The sequence below is a fragment of the Symphalangus syndactylus genome, chromosome 22 (assembly GCF_028878055.3).
Source record: "Symphalangus syndactylus isolate Jambi chromosome 22, NHGRI_mSymSyn1-v2.1_pri, whole genome shotgun sequence".
Lineage (NCBI taxonomy): Eukaryota > Metazoa > Chordata > Mammalia > Primates > Hylobatidae > Symphalangus > Symphalangus syndactylus.
The window spans coordinates 66,243,060-66,258,984 of NC_072444.2; the positions used below are offsets into that span (position 1 = coordinate 66,243,060).

The 15,925-nt window shown below is 37.8% G+C and overlaps 1 protein-coding gene across 2 annotated transcripts in view; it reads right to left on the reverse strand.

The window, feature by feature from the left end:
- The window catches only part of LRP1B (LDL receptor related protein 1B), a 1,943,477-nt gene that overhangs the window by 1,261,547 nt on the left and 666,005 nt on the right, over positions 1–15,925 (reverse strand). For both annotated transcript variants that reach the window (XM_055261032.2, XM_063631317.1), the window contains exon 3: positions 13,387–13,524. In XM_055261032.2, the coding sequence (XP_055117007.1) occupies positions 13,387–13,524 (138 nt within the window). The remainder of the gene's footprint in view (positions 1–13,386; positions 13,525–15,925) is intronic.

Sequence of the window (15,925 nt, forward strand, 5' to 3'; positions counted from 1 at the left end):
ACCAGTTCTACAATCCCTTGTGGCATAAAGAGATCAATCATTTGGTTTCAAGCTTTTTCTTAATCGCAAGCCTAATGGAAAGCTAGAACACAAGTTCTCAGCTAATGCAAATAAATCTGGGTGATTTACTTTCACTAAAATATTAGTCACTAATGAAGAGTTTCTTGCATCTAAATTCAAATATGCATGTATGCCAAAAGTTTGGAAATGTATAATATACGTGCATATGTCTCTGTATCTCCACAAGAGTGAAAAAGAAATAATTGTTTGATTTGATTCTGAAAGGACTGACTACGGTGAGCTCAGAAGTAACCAGGCTCATAGCTGTTTCATTTTTCAGAATATTACTTAATGTATTGAAATATTCTGTCATTTTTTTTCATTTGTGCTGTTATAACAAAATACCAGAGGCTTGGTAGCTTAAACAAAGGAAGCTTGTTTCTCATAGTTCTAGAGGCTGGAATGTCCAAGATGAAGGTGCCAGCAGATTCCATTTTCCATGAGGGCCCATTTTATGGCTTATGGAATAAGGTCTTCCAGCTGTGTCTTCACGTAGTAGAAGGGGCAAAAGACCTCTGTGATTCTATTTTATTTATTTTTTTATTTTTTGAGACAGAGTCTCACTCTTCGCCCAGGTTACAGTGCAGTGGCATGATTTCAGCTCACTGCAACCCCTGCCTCCCAGGCTCAAGCAATTCTCATGCCTTAGCCTCCCAAGTAACTGGGATCACAGACATGCACCACCACACCTGGCTAATTTTTGTATTTTTAGTGGGGACGGGGCTTTGCCATGTTGGCCTGGCTGGTCTTGAACTCATGGCTTAAAGAGATCCAACCCCACCTTGGCCTCCCAAAGTGCTGGTATTACAGGCGTGAGCCTGTTTTATAAGGGCACTAATCCCATTTGTGAGGGCTCCACCTTCATGACCTAATCACTTCTCAAAAGAACCCACCTCCTCATAACATCACCTTGGTAATTAGATTTCAGCATTTGAATTTTGGGGTGATACACATTCAAACCACAGTAGATGGAACTAACACACATGTGATTCCATGGAATAGGGTTTACTATATAAGTGAAAAGAATGGATTATTTAAAAAGCCACAAAAATAGTTTTATTTATGATTATGAAAATATTAGAAATTCAGAAATGAAAACACTGGCTGAAAATCTCTTGTGAGCTTTCTCTACAGAATTTGTAAGATTTACTAGAATTATAGATTAGGCTCAACAGATCTCAAGTCTTCTAAATATTTATGGTTAATTCTCATTGGAATGTCCCTTCTTATTCAATGTTTCACTTTCCAAGGTTTGACTGGCTGAGGTTTGAGTTAGCCATAGTCAACTGTCATCTGAAAATAGGTAAATATAGTACAATAAGGTATTTTGAGAGAGAGAAAGAGACCATATTTATGAAAGTTATGACAGTAAATTGTTATTGTTCTATTTTATGATTATTGATGTTAATGTCTTACTGAGCCTAATTTATAAATTAAACTTTATCATAGGTATGCATGTATAGAAAAAACATAGTCTATACAGGATTGGGTACCATCCACAGTTTCAGGCCTTCACAGGGGATCTTGTAATGTATCCCCCATGGGAATACATTATTGAAAATTTAAACTTTCTCTATTGAATGACTTCGAGAAATCTCTCTTTATTTCTTCCAGATTCCATCATGAAAGCTGAAATTCTAAAGTTTTTTAACTTCTTGTTATTGGTGCAGATCTACTTCAAAGAGTTGAAATGAACAGTTCCCTTCCACATTCTTCACCAAATGAAAACACTCATTTTTCTCAAAGGGATAAGCTACTGGTAGGATTGAGACATTGAATACTTCAAGCTAGTTCCATAGTTCAGCCTGTTGTTTACTCAGCACATTTTTTTCCTTTTCAATCAATTAATAAACCTGACAGGGAATATATAGTTAGTTGAAAAATGTCTTCAGTTGAAATTCTACAAGCCATCTTGCTGCTTTGAGAATGGGTCAGGAGGATGCTGAAGCATCATAATGTTATGCAGTTCTCTGAGTTGATATGTTAAGGCCCAGTAGTCAAAACTGGTGAAGGAAAACTCACGGTCACAGGGTTTAACGCTTGCTTTCTAGCTGACTTCCAGTGTGACTCTTGGGGATACCATTCAACTTCAGCTTCCTGCTTTAATTCCTTGCTTTTTAAATATCAAGCTGCTGTGTCAAAAACCAAATAATGAATCATATGGGATTTGGCCTCACATTTGAGGTTGAGTAGAGAGCTGAGTGACAGTTTGTTATAATTCCTACTTTTGAATAATATTAAAACAGTGATATATTTTTCAAAGTTAAAGGACAAGAGGACAAAATTTAGGCATGTTATAACAAGGTAGTATGTTTGTGGCTTGCTAATGGTGAAATTATGGTTGCTTAAAATAGTACATATATCTTCCAAATTTCTAAATGTTATTTGAAAAGGATTTTGCTTAATATGGCTCCTCATGTTGTCAATTTTGACTTTCACTTACACAAACTACATCCAAGTGACACATTAAAGAACAACATGTAATGTGCATCCATTCTGGAGTTGGTCAATGTGAGGTAAGGATTACTTTTATCTCCAAGTTTTTTAATTACAGTAATGCACATATATACTTTCTAAGAATAAACTATGTAACCTGCTACACATATGCAACAATTTTAGCTACTATATGCTTAGTATTAAAACAATTTCATATAACACCCTTAAAATACTATTGAGAATATACCCTGGTATTTTTTTTTTATTCTCTTGCTTTTTATGGTCCTATGAAATGCATTTTAGATAAGTCATACTGTATACCTATTCTAATGTAACTCCTCTTGGTCTATTCCTAAGTATTTTTTCAGGTTCAGACTCCTCTCACTACACTCAAGGATGTATGCTTCAACCTTACCCAAGAACTTAGAGGTCTTGAACATACAATACTTTCTCCTGCACTTATGCCTCTGTGTATGTAGTTCCCTAATTTTGTAATGTTCTTCCTTTCCTCATTTGCCTACCCAGAGCTTAGAGGGAGATGCCTATCAACTATCAGCTCACTTGGGATATCTTCTTGCATCTTATCATGTAGAATTAGATGCTTCTCGTCTTATTCCTCTTTAATTTTTACCTACCTCAATTACTACATGTGAATTCCATGAAGGCAGAAAATTGGACTTTCTGAATCCCTGGTACTTAGCCAAATATCTGGAATGTTGTCAGTGCAAACAAAATTTTACTGAAGTTGATTAATCAATTGAATTTTGGAAAAGTCCTTACTGTATTTCTATTGGCACATTTAAAAAAGTCTTTTTGGCCTCATACTCATTATATTTTCTACATTCTTTGTTTTCCACTATCAAGATGAGAAAGATGAAGGAAATATCTAGATAAACACGGGCTACTAGGGCCTATAAATATTCATATAAATTAACACTATCAAGAATGGTACAACATTAACATGTCTCTTCAGTTGGGGAGAGATTACTTGTCCTAAGGAATTTGAATTTCTGGCTTTTTGTGATTTCACACAAGACTTCCATCTAAGAGGCTAGTACATTTGAGAAATAGGTAGAAATAATAGGAGTTGTTTGCACCAAGGGGTAAATTTCCATATCAAAGCAATTGCTATTTCTTCTACTACAGATACCAGGTATACATACAGAATAAGTATTTTATTGGGGAGGAAGCAGTGGATACATGTTGTTGACTTGCACCTATTTAAAATTGGCTGTACACAGTGGCTCATGCCTGTAATCCTAGCACTTTGGGAGGCCAAAGCGGGTTGATCACCTGAGGTCGGGAGTTCGAGACCAGCCTGACGGTGAAACCCCGTCTCTACTAAAAATACAAAAATTAGCCACACGTGGTAGTAGACACCTGTAATCCCAGCTATTTGGGAGGCTGAGGCAGGAGAATCACTCGAACCCCGGAGGTGGAGGTTGCAATGAGCTGAAATTGTACCAATGCACTCCAGCCTGGGTGACAAGAGCAAGACTCCATCTCAAAAAAAAAAAAAAAAAAAATTCAAATCAAATCAAAATTAACTGAAAATAGAGTATATTGCAGCAACAAATGAAGATCCATAATGCACCAGGAATCTCACTGCAGAAAAGCTGTGATCAAAAATTATGGAAGTAATGTAACTTCTTTTGAAACCACTACTATCTAAGAAGAGGGACAGATATAGAATCTGAAATGATGTTTTAATGAAGAATATCTCCTTTTAACTTAAAGCCTTCTGTGATCATTTCTAAACTACTAGTAGGCAGTTTACACCATTTGTAAAAATTTACAGATTTTTTTTGTTTCCATAGTTATTCTTAAAAAATAATTCTGTTTGGAGGAAGAGAACATGTACTTAATATAATATTAACATTCATCAAAGATGTAAATCGATTACAAAGGAATTAACTTCCAATCAACAATTAACTATTTTAGATTACCTTTTGAATTCTCAGCTACAACGTAGGGTCAAATTACTTAGTCATCCTTTCCCCAGAGGTATTTACTTAGATAGCTAGCTGCCCCTTCTGTCAACATATTCGAACATTTTTAAACTTGAATTCTAAGTCTCTTTAGCAGGATTAATTTAGCAATTATACCTTATAAATCAGTGTTAAGAAGTCAGATGTCTGCACAAAAGCATATTTCTAATTAAACAGAATTTATAAAACGAAGTCCCTGAAAAAATGAACAGGCATACATACATATGTGCAAATATGCATGTGTATATATGTTTATATATACACACATATATACATATATATTTAGACCAGTCTTCCACAGTCCTAATTTCATGTAGGTGTTATTTATCAATATAAACAATATTGGTATAAGCCTTTCAAAAGGATGAAACACCTATAGAAGTTCTATTCTTTCTAGAAATTGTTGCTTTGCTTCTGGGAAGCATTAAGCTTGGCCCTGAAATCAGCTAGTGTTAAGGGTCATAGCCTTTCACTAAACTAACTCAGTTACTTAAACTAATCTTTTTGAGAGGAAATCCTTACACCTGAGATAGGCTTGAGACTGTCTGATCACCTTAGCACAGCTCGACACAGAGAAAATACAGCAGAATCTACTCTTAACTTGTAAGAGCTTTACTATCAAAAGTGTTCTGAGCTCACAAACCCAGGTCTTCCTGGCTAATTCCACTTCTTTGTTTCTCAGCTGTAGGCTTATTGATGTTTCAAGTCACTTGAGCACAGGTTTCCCTCCTTGTGCTTTAAGCTCAGTGTTGATGACAGATACACTTACTATAATATTGCAATTACATCTCTTCTCCATGCCTTTGTTTTGGAATTCTGCATGCTGAAATTCCACTCTATAGTATGATTTTAAATTGGAAAAATATTGGCAATATTTTAATGAAATTTTTAAAATGAGGATATGACAAGATTAATTGATAAAGTAAAATTAAAAACAACAATAAAGAGCTCCAAATTCATTTTTCTTCTCCAGTAGCTTCACTAAATTCCTTCCTTCCTTTCTTCCTTCCTTCCTCCCTCCCTTTCCTCCCTCCCTTCCTTTCCTCCTTCCCTTCCTCCTTCCCTTCCTTTCCTCCATACCTCTCTCTCTTCCCTTCCTCCCTTCTTCCTTTCCTTTTTCCACAGTAGTAGCTGGAATAGGATTTTTAACAAAACAACAGCACAGATAAATTTTTCCTTTCTGGAAGACCAAAAAAAAAAAAAAAAAAAAAAAAAAAATGGAGTCCTGAAAAACCTCTAGGTTAATTTCTTTTTAGAAAATTTGGAATACATATAAGATTTAAACAATAAGTTTAAAGAATTATTAATTTTCCCATGGTGAATCATTACAGCAAATAAAGGCTACCATTTACCTTTGTCCATTTTGAGAATGACTCTAAGTTCTAAATCACCCCCAGGAGTTTTTTTTAGCACTTTCTCATAAGAGTTTAGTTTTATGGATAGAAATACAAAAGTAAAAAACCAGCTACATAAATTTTTAACTAACAGAAGTTGTCATCTAAATTAAATATATTAGAATTATTGACAATAGATTATGAGTGGATTAAGAAAAAATGCAATTGCATATATTAGGAAAGTTATATTCCAACTAGAAAGTAAGGTAAAATAATCAAATGACATTTAAAAGTCTGAATATGCATTATTTTAAGGAGTTGGATGATATATAAGGGGATCTTTTTCTTTTTTAGTTTCCTGATCAAATATGCCAATTAATTATGTCATATACTAAGAATCATATAGGAAAATGTTCAGAATAGAAAAACAAAATATGAGAAAAGATGAGTATGTGTGTATGTATTTGTATGTTTTGGGGGTGAGCTTTTCATATGTCAGAGTTTTTTTCTCCAATCAGTTTTAGTAAAATCTTCACACATGCTATTCTCTTAGATTTAAAAGGACTTCAGAATGTTTGCTAGAAAACAATCACATAGATTGAATAGTCACATTTGCTCATGACATAAAAGGTAGAATTCCTCTTTTCATTGGCCTCAGAACTTTCCATATTCTTTTAACAGGATAAGGGCAGATGCTGCCATAGAGACTGTCATTCCCACGGACATTTAAATATATTAGCACTTGGGGGCCAGGCGTGGTGGCTCACGCCTGTAACCCAGGCACTGTGGGAGGCAACGCAGGGGGATCACTTTATATCAGGAGTCTGAGACCAGCTTGGCCAACATGGTGAAACTCCCGCTATACTAAAAATACAAAAATTAGCTGGTGGCACAGGCCTGTAATCCAAGCTACTTGGGACGCTGAGGCAGAAGAATCATTTAAACCTGGGAGGGGGAGGTTGCCATAAGCTGAGATCATTCCACTGCACTCCAGCCTGGGCAACAGAGCAAGACTCTGTCTAAATAAATAAACAACTTACCGCTTGGCACTACAAATGTAATCTAACAGGGATGTGAATAAAAATAAGGCTTCTCTTGCTCATACCCACTTTAAATGTTAATAATACTGACAGGAGGCAGGGAAATCCTGGGTAGAAGAGGGCAGTTCCCCAGCAAAGGCCCCACCCTCAAGCCTGGAAACCCACGGCCCTAAATGGGAACAGACATGCCTGTTTTCACACCCAGATGTTGCCCTTTGGCCTGCCACACCTCCCTATCCTGTACCCATATAAACCCCAAACCTCGGGCTCCACAAAGAGAAGAATAAAAATGCAGAAAAACAGCAGAGCAACAGAGTGGTGAGGCAGAGAAGGAGAGAAGCGACGGAGCATCTGAATGTCGAGAGAAGTTCGGTTGGGGACGGTCAGAGAGGAGATCAGCCGCAGGACAGCCGAACTCCAAGGGAAGATCATCTCCCCACACCATCCCCTTTCCAGCCTCTCATCCATTCCATTGAGAACCACCTCCATCCAACAATAAAATCTCCTTCATTTACCATCCTTCAATTTCCCTATGTGACCTGATTCTTCCTGGACACCACACAAGAACCTGGGTACTAAAAGGGCACTGAGCTGGTTAACACTTAAGCCATCTACAGATGGCAGAGCTAAAAGAACACTATAACATGCCAACTGGGGCTTTGGGAGTTGCAGGCACCGAACCGTAGATGCTACTGTGGGGCCAGAGCCCAAACGTGCTGGCCCCAGCTCCTGCACCTGCCTGTCTGCGTGCTCCCCTTCCTGGAAGGGGTTTGAACCCATGGTGGCAGAAAAAATGAGCCACAATCCTGCCGCACATCCTGCGAGGGGAGTCAGGGAACTCTCCTGTTTCATTAACATAATAAATTATCTTAAGAATGTCAAATTTTAAAACTGCATTTTGATACATCTTAGTCCATCTTGTTTCTATTTGTCAAAGTTTTTCACTTCTTCCATCATTCTTTATACCGTTGTGTGCATTTCTGTGGAAATTTTCTGGATTGAGAGGCCTTGCATTTTACAGAATGTATTTGCATTGCTCATGTGATTAGACAAGGTGATATTACCACCAATATGAAGTACTGTGTAGAAAGAGGTTAACTTTTCAAAAATATGTGATTTTGAAAGCTTTTATTGTAAAACTTTTATAAGCATATTTCTACATGCAAGTACCCCCATATAAAAAAATCCATTATTCTTTCTTCGGATGGAGTCCAATTACGGAGATGAAAATATCAGTGTTGTAGAAAATCATTAATAATATATATCTCTTCGTTATCTTGACTAGAAAAATATTGACTTTTCTAGGAAATATTCAGAAGGCAATTCAGTTGATACAAAAACATTCCCAGGACCAGAACATCACCTCCAAAATTTTAATTTTTTCCCTTATTAGTTTTATAAAGGATATATAAATATACCACCAAATATATTTTGGATCCACTTCTGAAAAAAAGAAAACAGCTGGGCGCGGTGGCTCACGCCTGTAATTCCAGCACTTTGTGATGCTGAGGCGGGCGGATCACCTGAGGTCAGGAGTTCAAGACCAGCCTGACCAACATGGAGAAACTCCATTTCTACTAAAAGTACAAAATTAGCCCGGTGTGGTGGCGCATGCCTGTAATCCCAGCTACTTGGAAGGCTGAGGCAGGAGAATCGCTTGAACCTGGGAGGCAGATGTCGTGGTGAGCCGAGATCGCGCCATTGCACTCCAGCCTAGGCAACAAGAGCGAAACTCTGTCTCAAAAAAAAAAAAAAAGAAAAGAAAAGAAAAGAAAACACATCCATTTTTTAATCATATCCTAGGCTTTAGGTATAATTACTTAAATTACAGTCTATGCTTAGAATGCAACAAAAAGGAAGCAATGTAAATATAAGTGAGTTAGACAGAATTGTTCTGAAAAAAAAAAAAAAAAAAAAAAGAATTTCCAAAAAGAAAGGTATCGTTTGAATTAATCTGGTTTCTTGATTTATTGTCTGTCTATAGTGGATAAGAAAGTTCCTTACAGACTTAATGGAGCTGTTTCCTAATTAACTCTCCAGGAAACAATGTTTCATCAGGTGTGACCACAAATTAGGCGGAAGGCTGAGGGTGAGAAAGTAGACTCGGTTCCTACAATGTACCTTCGCTTATAGCCAGTCACCTTTTCACATTTAAACACAAACTATATAAATGTTACAAATCTAATGTTGCCCAGAGATTTGGTTTTTGTCCATGTGGTAAGGAAACTCTACAAGACCAAGCAGGTAAACTCATTTCTGAGTTTATTTTATCAATGCAGAAAGATTTTATTAAATCACTGATTCTAGAATGACTATATCTCTTTAGTCACCTTGTTCTTACAATGCTATGTAGTGTGCAAGGCCAGAGAAGAAGGTGAAAAACCCTCCACTGAGGTTAAATAGCAAGTAGAAATCCAAATATATTTATCATATCTAAGTATACCATAGGTCATAATGAATGGTTGCTTAGGTCTTTTAAAACACTTTATTTGGTTAAATGTAAAAATATTTAAAAGGCCCAATTGGTACAATCAACCTCCTACTGGAAACTAAACCTCCTACTGGCAAAAAAAAAAGTGTCACATCTGATAAAAATGGAAAACTTGAAACACTTAAACAACTGAATTAGAACCGAAAAAGAAGAGTGGAGCATAAACAACTACATACTCGAAATTTGTCTTAATCCAACATATATGTCAGTCTTTTCCAGGATCAAAATAAAATTAAAAGCATTTTATTTTTGTTCAAATACTTTGTTTTATTTGAATCCCCTGTTATGCTATTAACATATGCCCTCATATATTAGATCAAAAATCTAAACGTTATCAGAAAACTCAGATCCTTGTTACAGAAGTATATTTATGATCTTCAAATGTGTGTAATCACCTCTGATGAAATATTTGGAAAGGTGATGGTTTTGTTCTTTTAAAAGCTTAGTCATACATATCTATCTGAAAATTCGAAAACGATATAACAAAAAGCCTGAATTATAACTGAGTTGAATAAAATTAGGATCTAGAATATATAATTAATATCCAAAAAGAAAATTAAACTCTTTAATGTTTATCACTTAAAAATCCTTCCTTCCTTCTTTCCCTCCCTCCTTGCCTCCCTCCCTCACTCTCTCTCTGTCTCTCTCTCATTCTCTCTTTCTTTTTTTCTTTGATGAAGTTTCACTCAGTCACCCAGGCTGGAGTGCAATGACATAATCTTGGCTCACTGCAACCTCTGCCTCCTGGGTTCAAGCAATTCTCCTGCCTCAGCCTCCCAAGTAGCTGGGAATACAGGCACCTGCCACCACGGCCAGCTAATTTTTTGTTTTTTTAATACAGACAGGGTTTCACCATGTTGGCCATGCTGGTCTCGAACTCCTGACCTCGGGTGATCTGCCTGCCTGGGCCTCCCAAAGTGCTGGGATTACAGGAGTGAGCCACTGCACCCGGCCTACTTTCTTTTCATATCACTTTTTCGTATACAATTACACAAAAGATGTCACAAAGCCTTTACATACAAATAAAATCTCTTATTCATTATTATTACATATGTATTCATTGCTGCAACTAAGAATCTGCTGATTTTTTATGTAATTTTAATGCTAAGAAAGGAAACTCAGGCCAAAGAAGGAAGGTTCTGAAGATCTTTAAATTCCCAGTCAGAATTTATCCACAGAGTCAGAGTAACTGGACCTTCCTTTAGAAAGAGGGAAAAGACCTAGTGACCAGTTGATTTCCACAGCCTACCTGTAGTCTCTCAACACTCTTACATCTTCAGGTTATTGTTCGAAGATTTGTGCTTTTTCTAATATATAGCTCCATTTATGGTCTTGAATTCAGCTTACTTCACCCCAGACCTGGAAAACTGTCAGCCAACAAGACCTGTCAGGCCCCCAGACAGATTTTGTTTGGGCATGTTATTGACTATACAATGTTTTAAAAAATAGTATCTGACTTTGAGCACTTTAAACGTATACGTATATGGAGCTCCTCCTGAACAACTGGAATTTCTGGTCACCTGGGACCTCTTCCCCCATGACAGCAATTAGTTTGTGTGAAGCTACCCAGAAACCAGATATGTTATTGAGAGGTGACAGCATGCTGGCTGTCCTCACAGCCCTCGCTTGCTCTCGGCGCCTCATCTGCCTGGGCTCCCACTTTGGTGGCACTTGAGGAGCCCTTCAGCCCACCGCTGCACTGTAGGAGCCCCTTTCTGGGCTGGCCAAGGCGGGAGCCGGCTCCCTCAGCTTGCAGGGAGTGTGGAGGGAGAGGCACGAGGGGGAACCGGGGCTGCACGCCGCGCTTGCTGGCCGGCTGGAGTTCCGGGTGGGCGTGGGCTTGGCGGGCCCCACACTCGGAGCAGCCGGCAGGCCCTGCCGGCCCCGGGCAATGAGGGGCTTAGCACCCGGACCAGCAGCTGCGGAGGGTGTACTGGGTCCCCCAGCAGTGCCAGCCCACCGGTGCTGTGCTCAATTTCTCACCGGGCCTTAGCTGCCTTCCCGCAGGGCAGGGCTCGGGACCTGCAGCCCGCCATGCCTGAGCCTCCCACCCCCTCCGTGGGCTCCTGTGCGGCCCGAGCCTCCCCAATGAGCGCCACCCCCTGCTCCATGGTGCCCAGTCCCATCGACCCACCCAAGGGCTGAGGAGTGCAAGCGCACGGCCCGGGACTGGCAGGCAGCTCCACCTGCAGCCCCGGTGCGGGATCCACTGGGTGAAGCCAGCTGGGCTCCTGAGTCTGGTGGAGACGTGGAGAACCTTTATGTGTAGCTCAAGGATTGTAAATACACCAATCAGCACCCTGTGTCTAGCTCAGGGTCTGTGAATGCACCAATCGACACTGTATCTAGCTGCTCTGGTGGGGCTTTGGAGAACCTTTATGTCTAGCTCAGGGATTGTAAATACACCAATCGGCACTCTGTATCTAGCTCAAGGTTTGTAAACACACCAATCAACACCCTGTGTCTAGCTCAGGGTTTGTGAATGCACCAATCGACACTCTGTATCTAGCTGCTCTGGTGGGGCCTTGGAGAACCTTTGTGTGGATACTCTGTATCTAACTGACCTGATGGGGACGTGGAGAACCTTTATGTCTAGCTCAGGGATAGGAAATGCACCAATTAGCGCCCTGTCAAAACAGACCACTGGGCTCTACCAATCAGCAGGACGTGGGTGGGGCCAGATAAGAGAATAAAAGCAGGCTGCCCGAGCCAGCAGTGGCAACCCACTCGGGTCCCTTTCCACACTGTGGAAGTTTTGTTCTTTTGCTCTTTGCGAGAAATCTTGCTACTGCTCACTCTTTGGGTCCACACTGCTTTCATGAGCTGTAACTCTCACTGCGAAAGTCTGCAGCTTCACTCCTGAAGCCAGCGAGACCACGAGCCAACCAGCAGGAACGAACGACACCGGACGCACTGCCTTAAGAGCTGTAACACTCACCACGAATGTCTGCAGCTTCACTCCTGAGCCAGCGAGACCACGAACCCACCAGAAGGAAGAAACTCCGAACATATCCAAACATCAGAAGGAACAAACTCCAGACGTGCCACCTTAAGAGCTGTAACACTCACCGAGAGGGTCCACGGCTTTATTCTTGAAGTCAGTGAGACCAAGAACCCAGTAATTCCGGACACATTATCTCCAGTTTCCCCTCCTTTCTTCTATTCTTTGTTGTCTTACTGACCCCCAAATGAAGGACAGGTTCTTACTGAAATATTAGCTTCAATATCCTTTGTATTACACTCAGTCTATGAGAATCTGAGTTGAAGACTTCTAGTACAGTTGTTTCTTTCCCAGCTCCATCTTGCAGCCTGATTCACTTTATGATACTTTGATTCTGTTTCCAAATCTGGGTCCTTACCTGGATCCTTGACTGTTTTCTTCTGCTCTAATTTCTCTTCATCTCATTTTTCATTCTCCCCGCTCCACCCCCCACTAGAATGTGCCAGTAGCATTTAACTTTTTATTAATTTTTAGATTTTAATTATTATCCCTCATATCATTAATACCTAGGTAATACTTTACCATTATAGAATTTAGATGTTGATTTTTAAAAAGAAAATTACAAGAAAGTTAATGGTCTAATATCATGTAAAGATTATGAAGGAACAAATTTCCCACGGATACATCTTACTAAAATACTTGGTTGACGAAGCATTCCTTCAAATATTTTGTTTAAGCAAAGGTTCAGATAAACAAGTTCATAACACCACGTGATATCAATCTGCTGTGACAAAGACTTCCCATTTGTATTTTGCTCAAAAGTACTTTTTTTATATGAAACATGTAATTGTTTAAAAGCCCAACTTCAAAGTCTAAATTTGTGTGTGGGTGTGTGTTGTCTAATGGTGTTTTTTTGCTCAAACATAATACTTGCAGCTTTGAAATGCAGATTAAATGTCTGGCAGTAAAATTCATGCTTTCTTAATAATTGATATGCTTATAGTTGAAAGAAAAGGCAGGTTATAAGTTTTCTTTGAACTTTCATTACTATGGAAAATTTAATATTTCAGTTTCATTGTTCCACGAATGGACTCACCCTGACAATGTACTCCTTCGTCGTACCCATCTGGGCAGTCCAAGACACCATTGCACAGCTGGGATAAATGAACACATTTGTTGGTACCAAGGCAAGCAATGTGATTCAAGGGGCACTTGATTTCTACCTCCTCAGGACCTGCAAAGATGTAAAAAAGAACAGAATTATGTGTTAGCTTTTTTAAATGGTAAAACTGTTAAGCACAAGAAATTACTAGCATTGTTTTACAAAACAAAACTATAGAAAATACTGTAAGAGTGCTGCTCTTGTTCTCAGAGACATTGAAGTTAGCCTATGTGATTAAACACCTAATTTTTAAAGCTGCATGGGAAAGGAAATATGTATTTTTTTCAAATAATGCATTAAAAACATAAATATTATTTTCAACCATTAAAATAGTATGGATTTAAAATCTGAGGGTTGATTGAGCCGTTGTTTCATCTCATATCCCTAGATAAGTTGGGCAAGGTACTTAAACTCCTTGAATCTCAATTTCCTCAGCTGTGAACTACGGATAATGGTTCTTAGCAGATCTCTTGTTAGAATTACATCGGATAACATGAACAAAAATGTTTCAGTGGCATTTACGTGAAGTTATGTCAATCTAAAGGTTATATTTAGTCTGTTCTTTAAGAATATGAAGAACATTTAGTTATAAATGTATTTATGTATGACTTCTATTGTTTAAAAATCTTTTACTGAGCAACTACAATGGAATAAAATTTGCTAAAGAACAGGAAGTGAAAAAAAGGGCATACTCATTGTGTTTACACACCAGTGATAACTACTTTGAATAATCACCCTTTGTGTTTTTAAGATAAGCTTAAATCAGAACATAGGTTCTTTTCTCAAAGTTTACCCATTCCAAATCTTTATCAAGCATCCAAATTGTATGTTATTTTACCTGAATTTCAGGCTGTCAATTCCCACATCCTATCTACACTTGTACAAGCACTTTCCAAATCCCCATATGATTCTTAGTCTTATCTGGCTCTTCCAAATCTATAGTAATTCCAATATGACTACCATCATGTATTAATCTGACATAGATTATTGCAACAGCCTTGATTCTATAGTCAGACACACTTAGGTTTTAATCAGAACTCTGCCAAATCCATGTGCCATTAATTGATTTAATCAAATAATTATTAGTTTTCTCATGTATAAAATGAAACTATCAAATGAACCTACCTCGTAGGGTTGTTGTGAATGTCAACAGTTATTGACTACAAAGCGCTGAGCACTGCAATGTAGGCTGAGTAGGAATTCAACATGCATTAGCTACATAAATAAATGTAGTCTAGCAGAGTGCTTAACAGACTGTGGAGCCAGATTCCTGGGTCCAAATGCTGGCCCCACTATTCACAAGCTGAATGGCTTGAGCAAGCTATATATCAAGTCTGTATTTCACAGGGTTGTGGTGAGGATTCTATCAAAAGCTCTTAGAATACTGTCTGGCAGACATTTAATAAATGTTTGGTGTTATCATAGTTAAGTAAACAATGTTCTAAGAAGGTGAGTTGCTTTTTGGTAAATACTTGTATCTCAAACTGTCTTTTCTGTTGTAAGCCCCTTTCCTCCTCCTGAAAAAAAAAGCTCAAAAATTTCATGTTTTACCTTCTCTACTTAGTTGAGGTAAAATAATAATAATAATTAAAAGGCCAATCTAAAATATTTTAGGATATGCAAAATTATGAGAATTGCGGAAGTTTGCAATGTGATAAAATTAGAAAACAAACAAAAGAAAACAAAAATATCATACAAGAAAAACAAACTAGAGTTGCCAAAAGTTAAATATAATTTTGAAATACTTTATCAAATAGGAATTATAGGTGTAAATTATTTTGTTGGATGCTAAAGCAGCTTTCTCTCAATGTTTTGTGTTTTGGGGGATATAAACAAATTTTTATGCTGTAGCTTCACTAGGTGAATTGTTTAACAGATTTCTCTGTAAATTTCATGTGTATTTATATAATTACTACTGTACAAGGCTATTAAATGTCAAACACCTGTCACCCCAAATGCACAACTCATTTTCTGTAACATGCTTCTATAACTTGAGTATCAATATTTCTAAAAATATATCTTTTTTTCCAAATATATATATGTGCATATATATTAATAAAGTACAAATATACAAATTTGAATACAAATTACAGGAGTAAAAGTAAGTGAAAGAATTTTCACTGAGCGCCTCTAGCTATTTAATCTTATCTTTATAATATTAACATAAATTTATTTAAAAATGAATTTTAAAGACATATAAACTAATATTAAAAAGCTATAAACTTCTATGACCAACATCATAAAGTAGCTTTTTAAAATTACTTGGCTGATTCATAAAAGTTTAAAAACATTCATCCTTGTATAAATTTCCAAGAAATGTTTAGGCCAGTTATATTTAGACCTTTCTATAAAAGTTCTAAAAGTTACCCACAGAGAAAACACTCCGTAAACCTCAGAGATTTTAGAAATATTATAGTTAGAAAACAAAAAATGACTCAGCAGTTCTCACAAGCAGCGAGATTTGTTTAAAAGT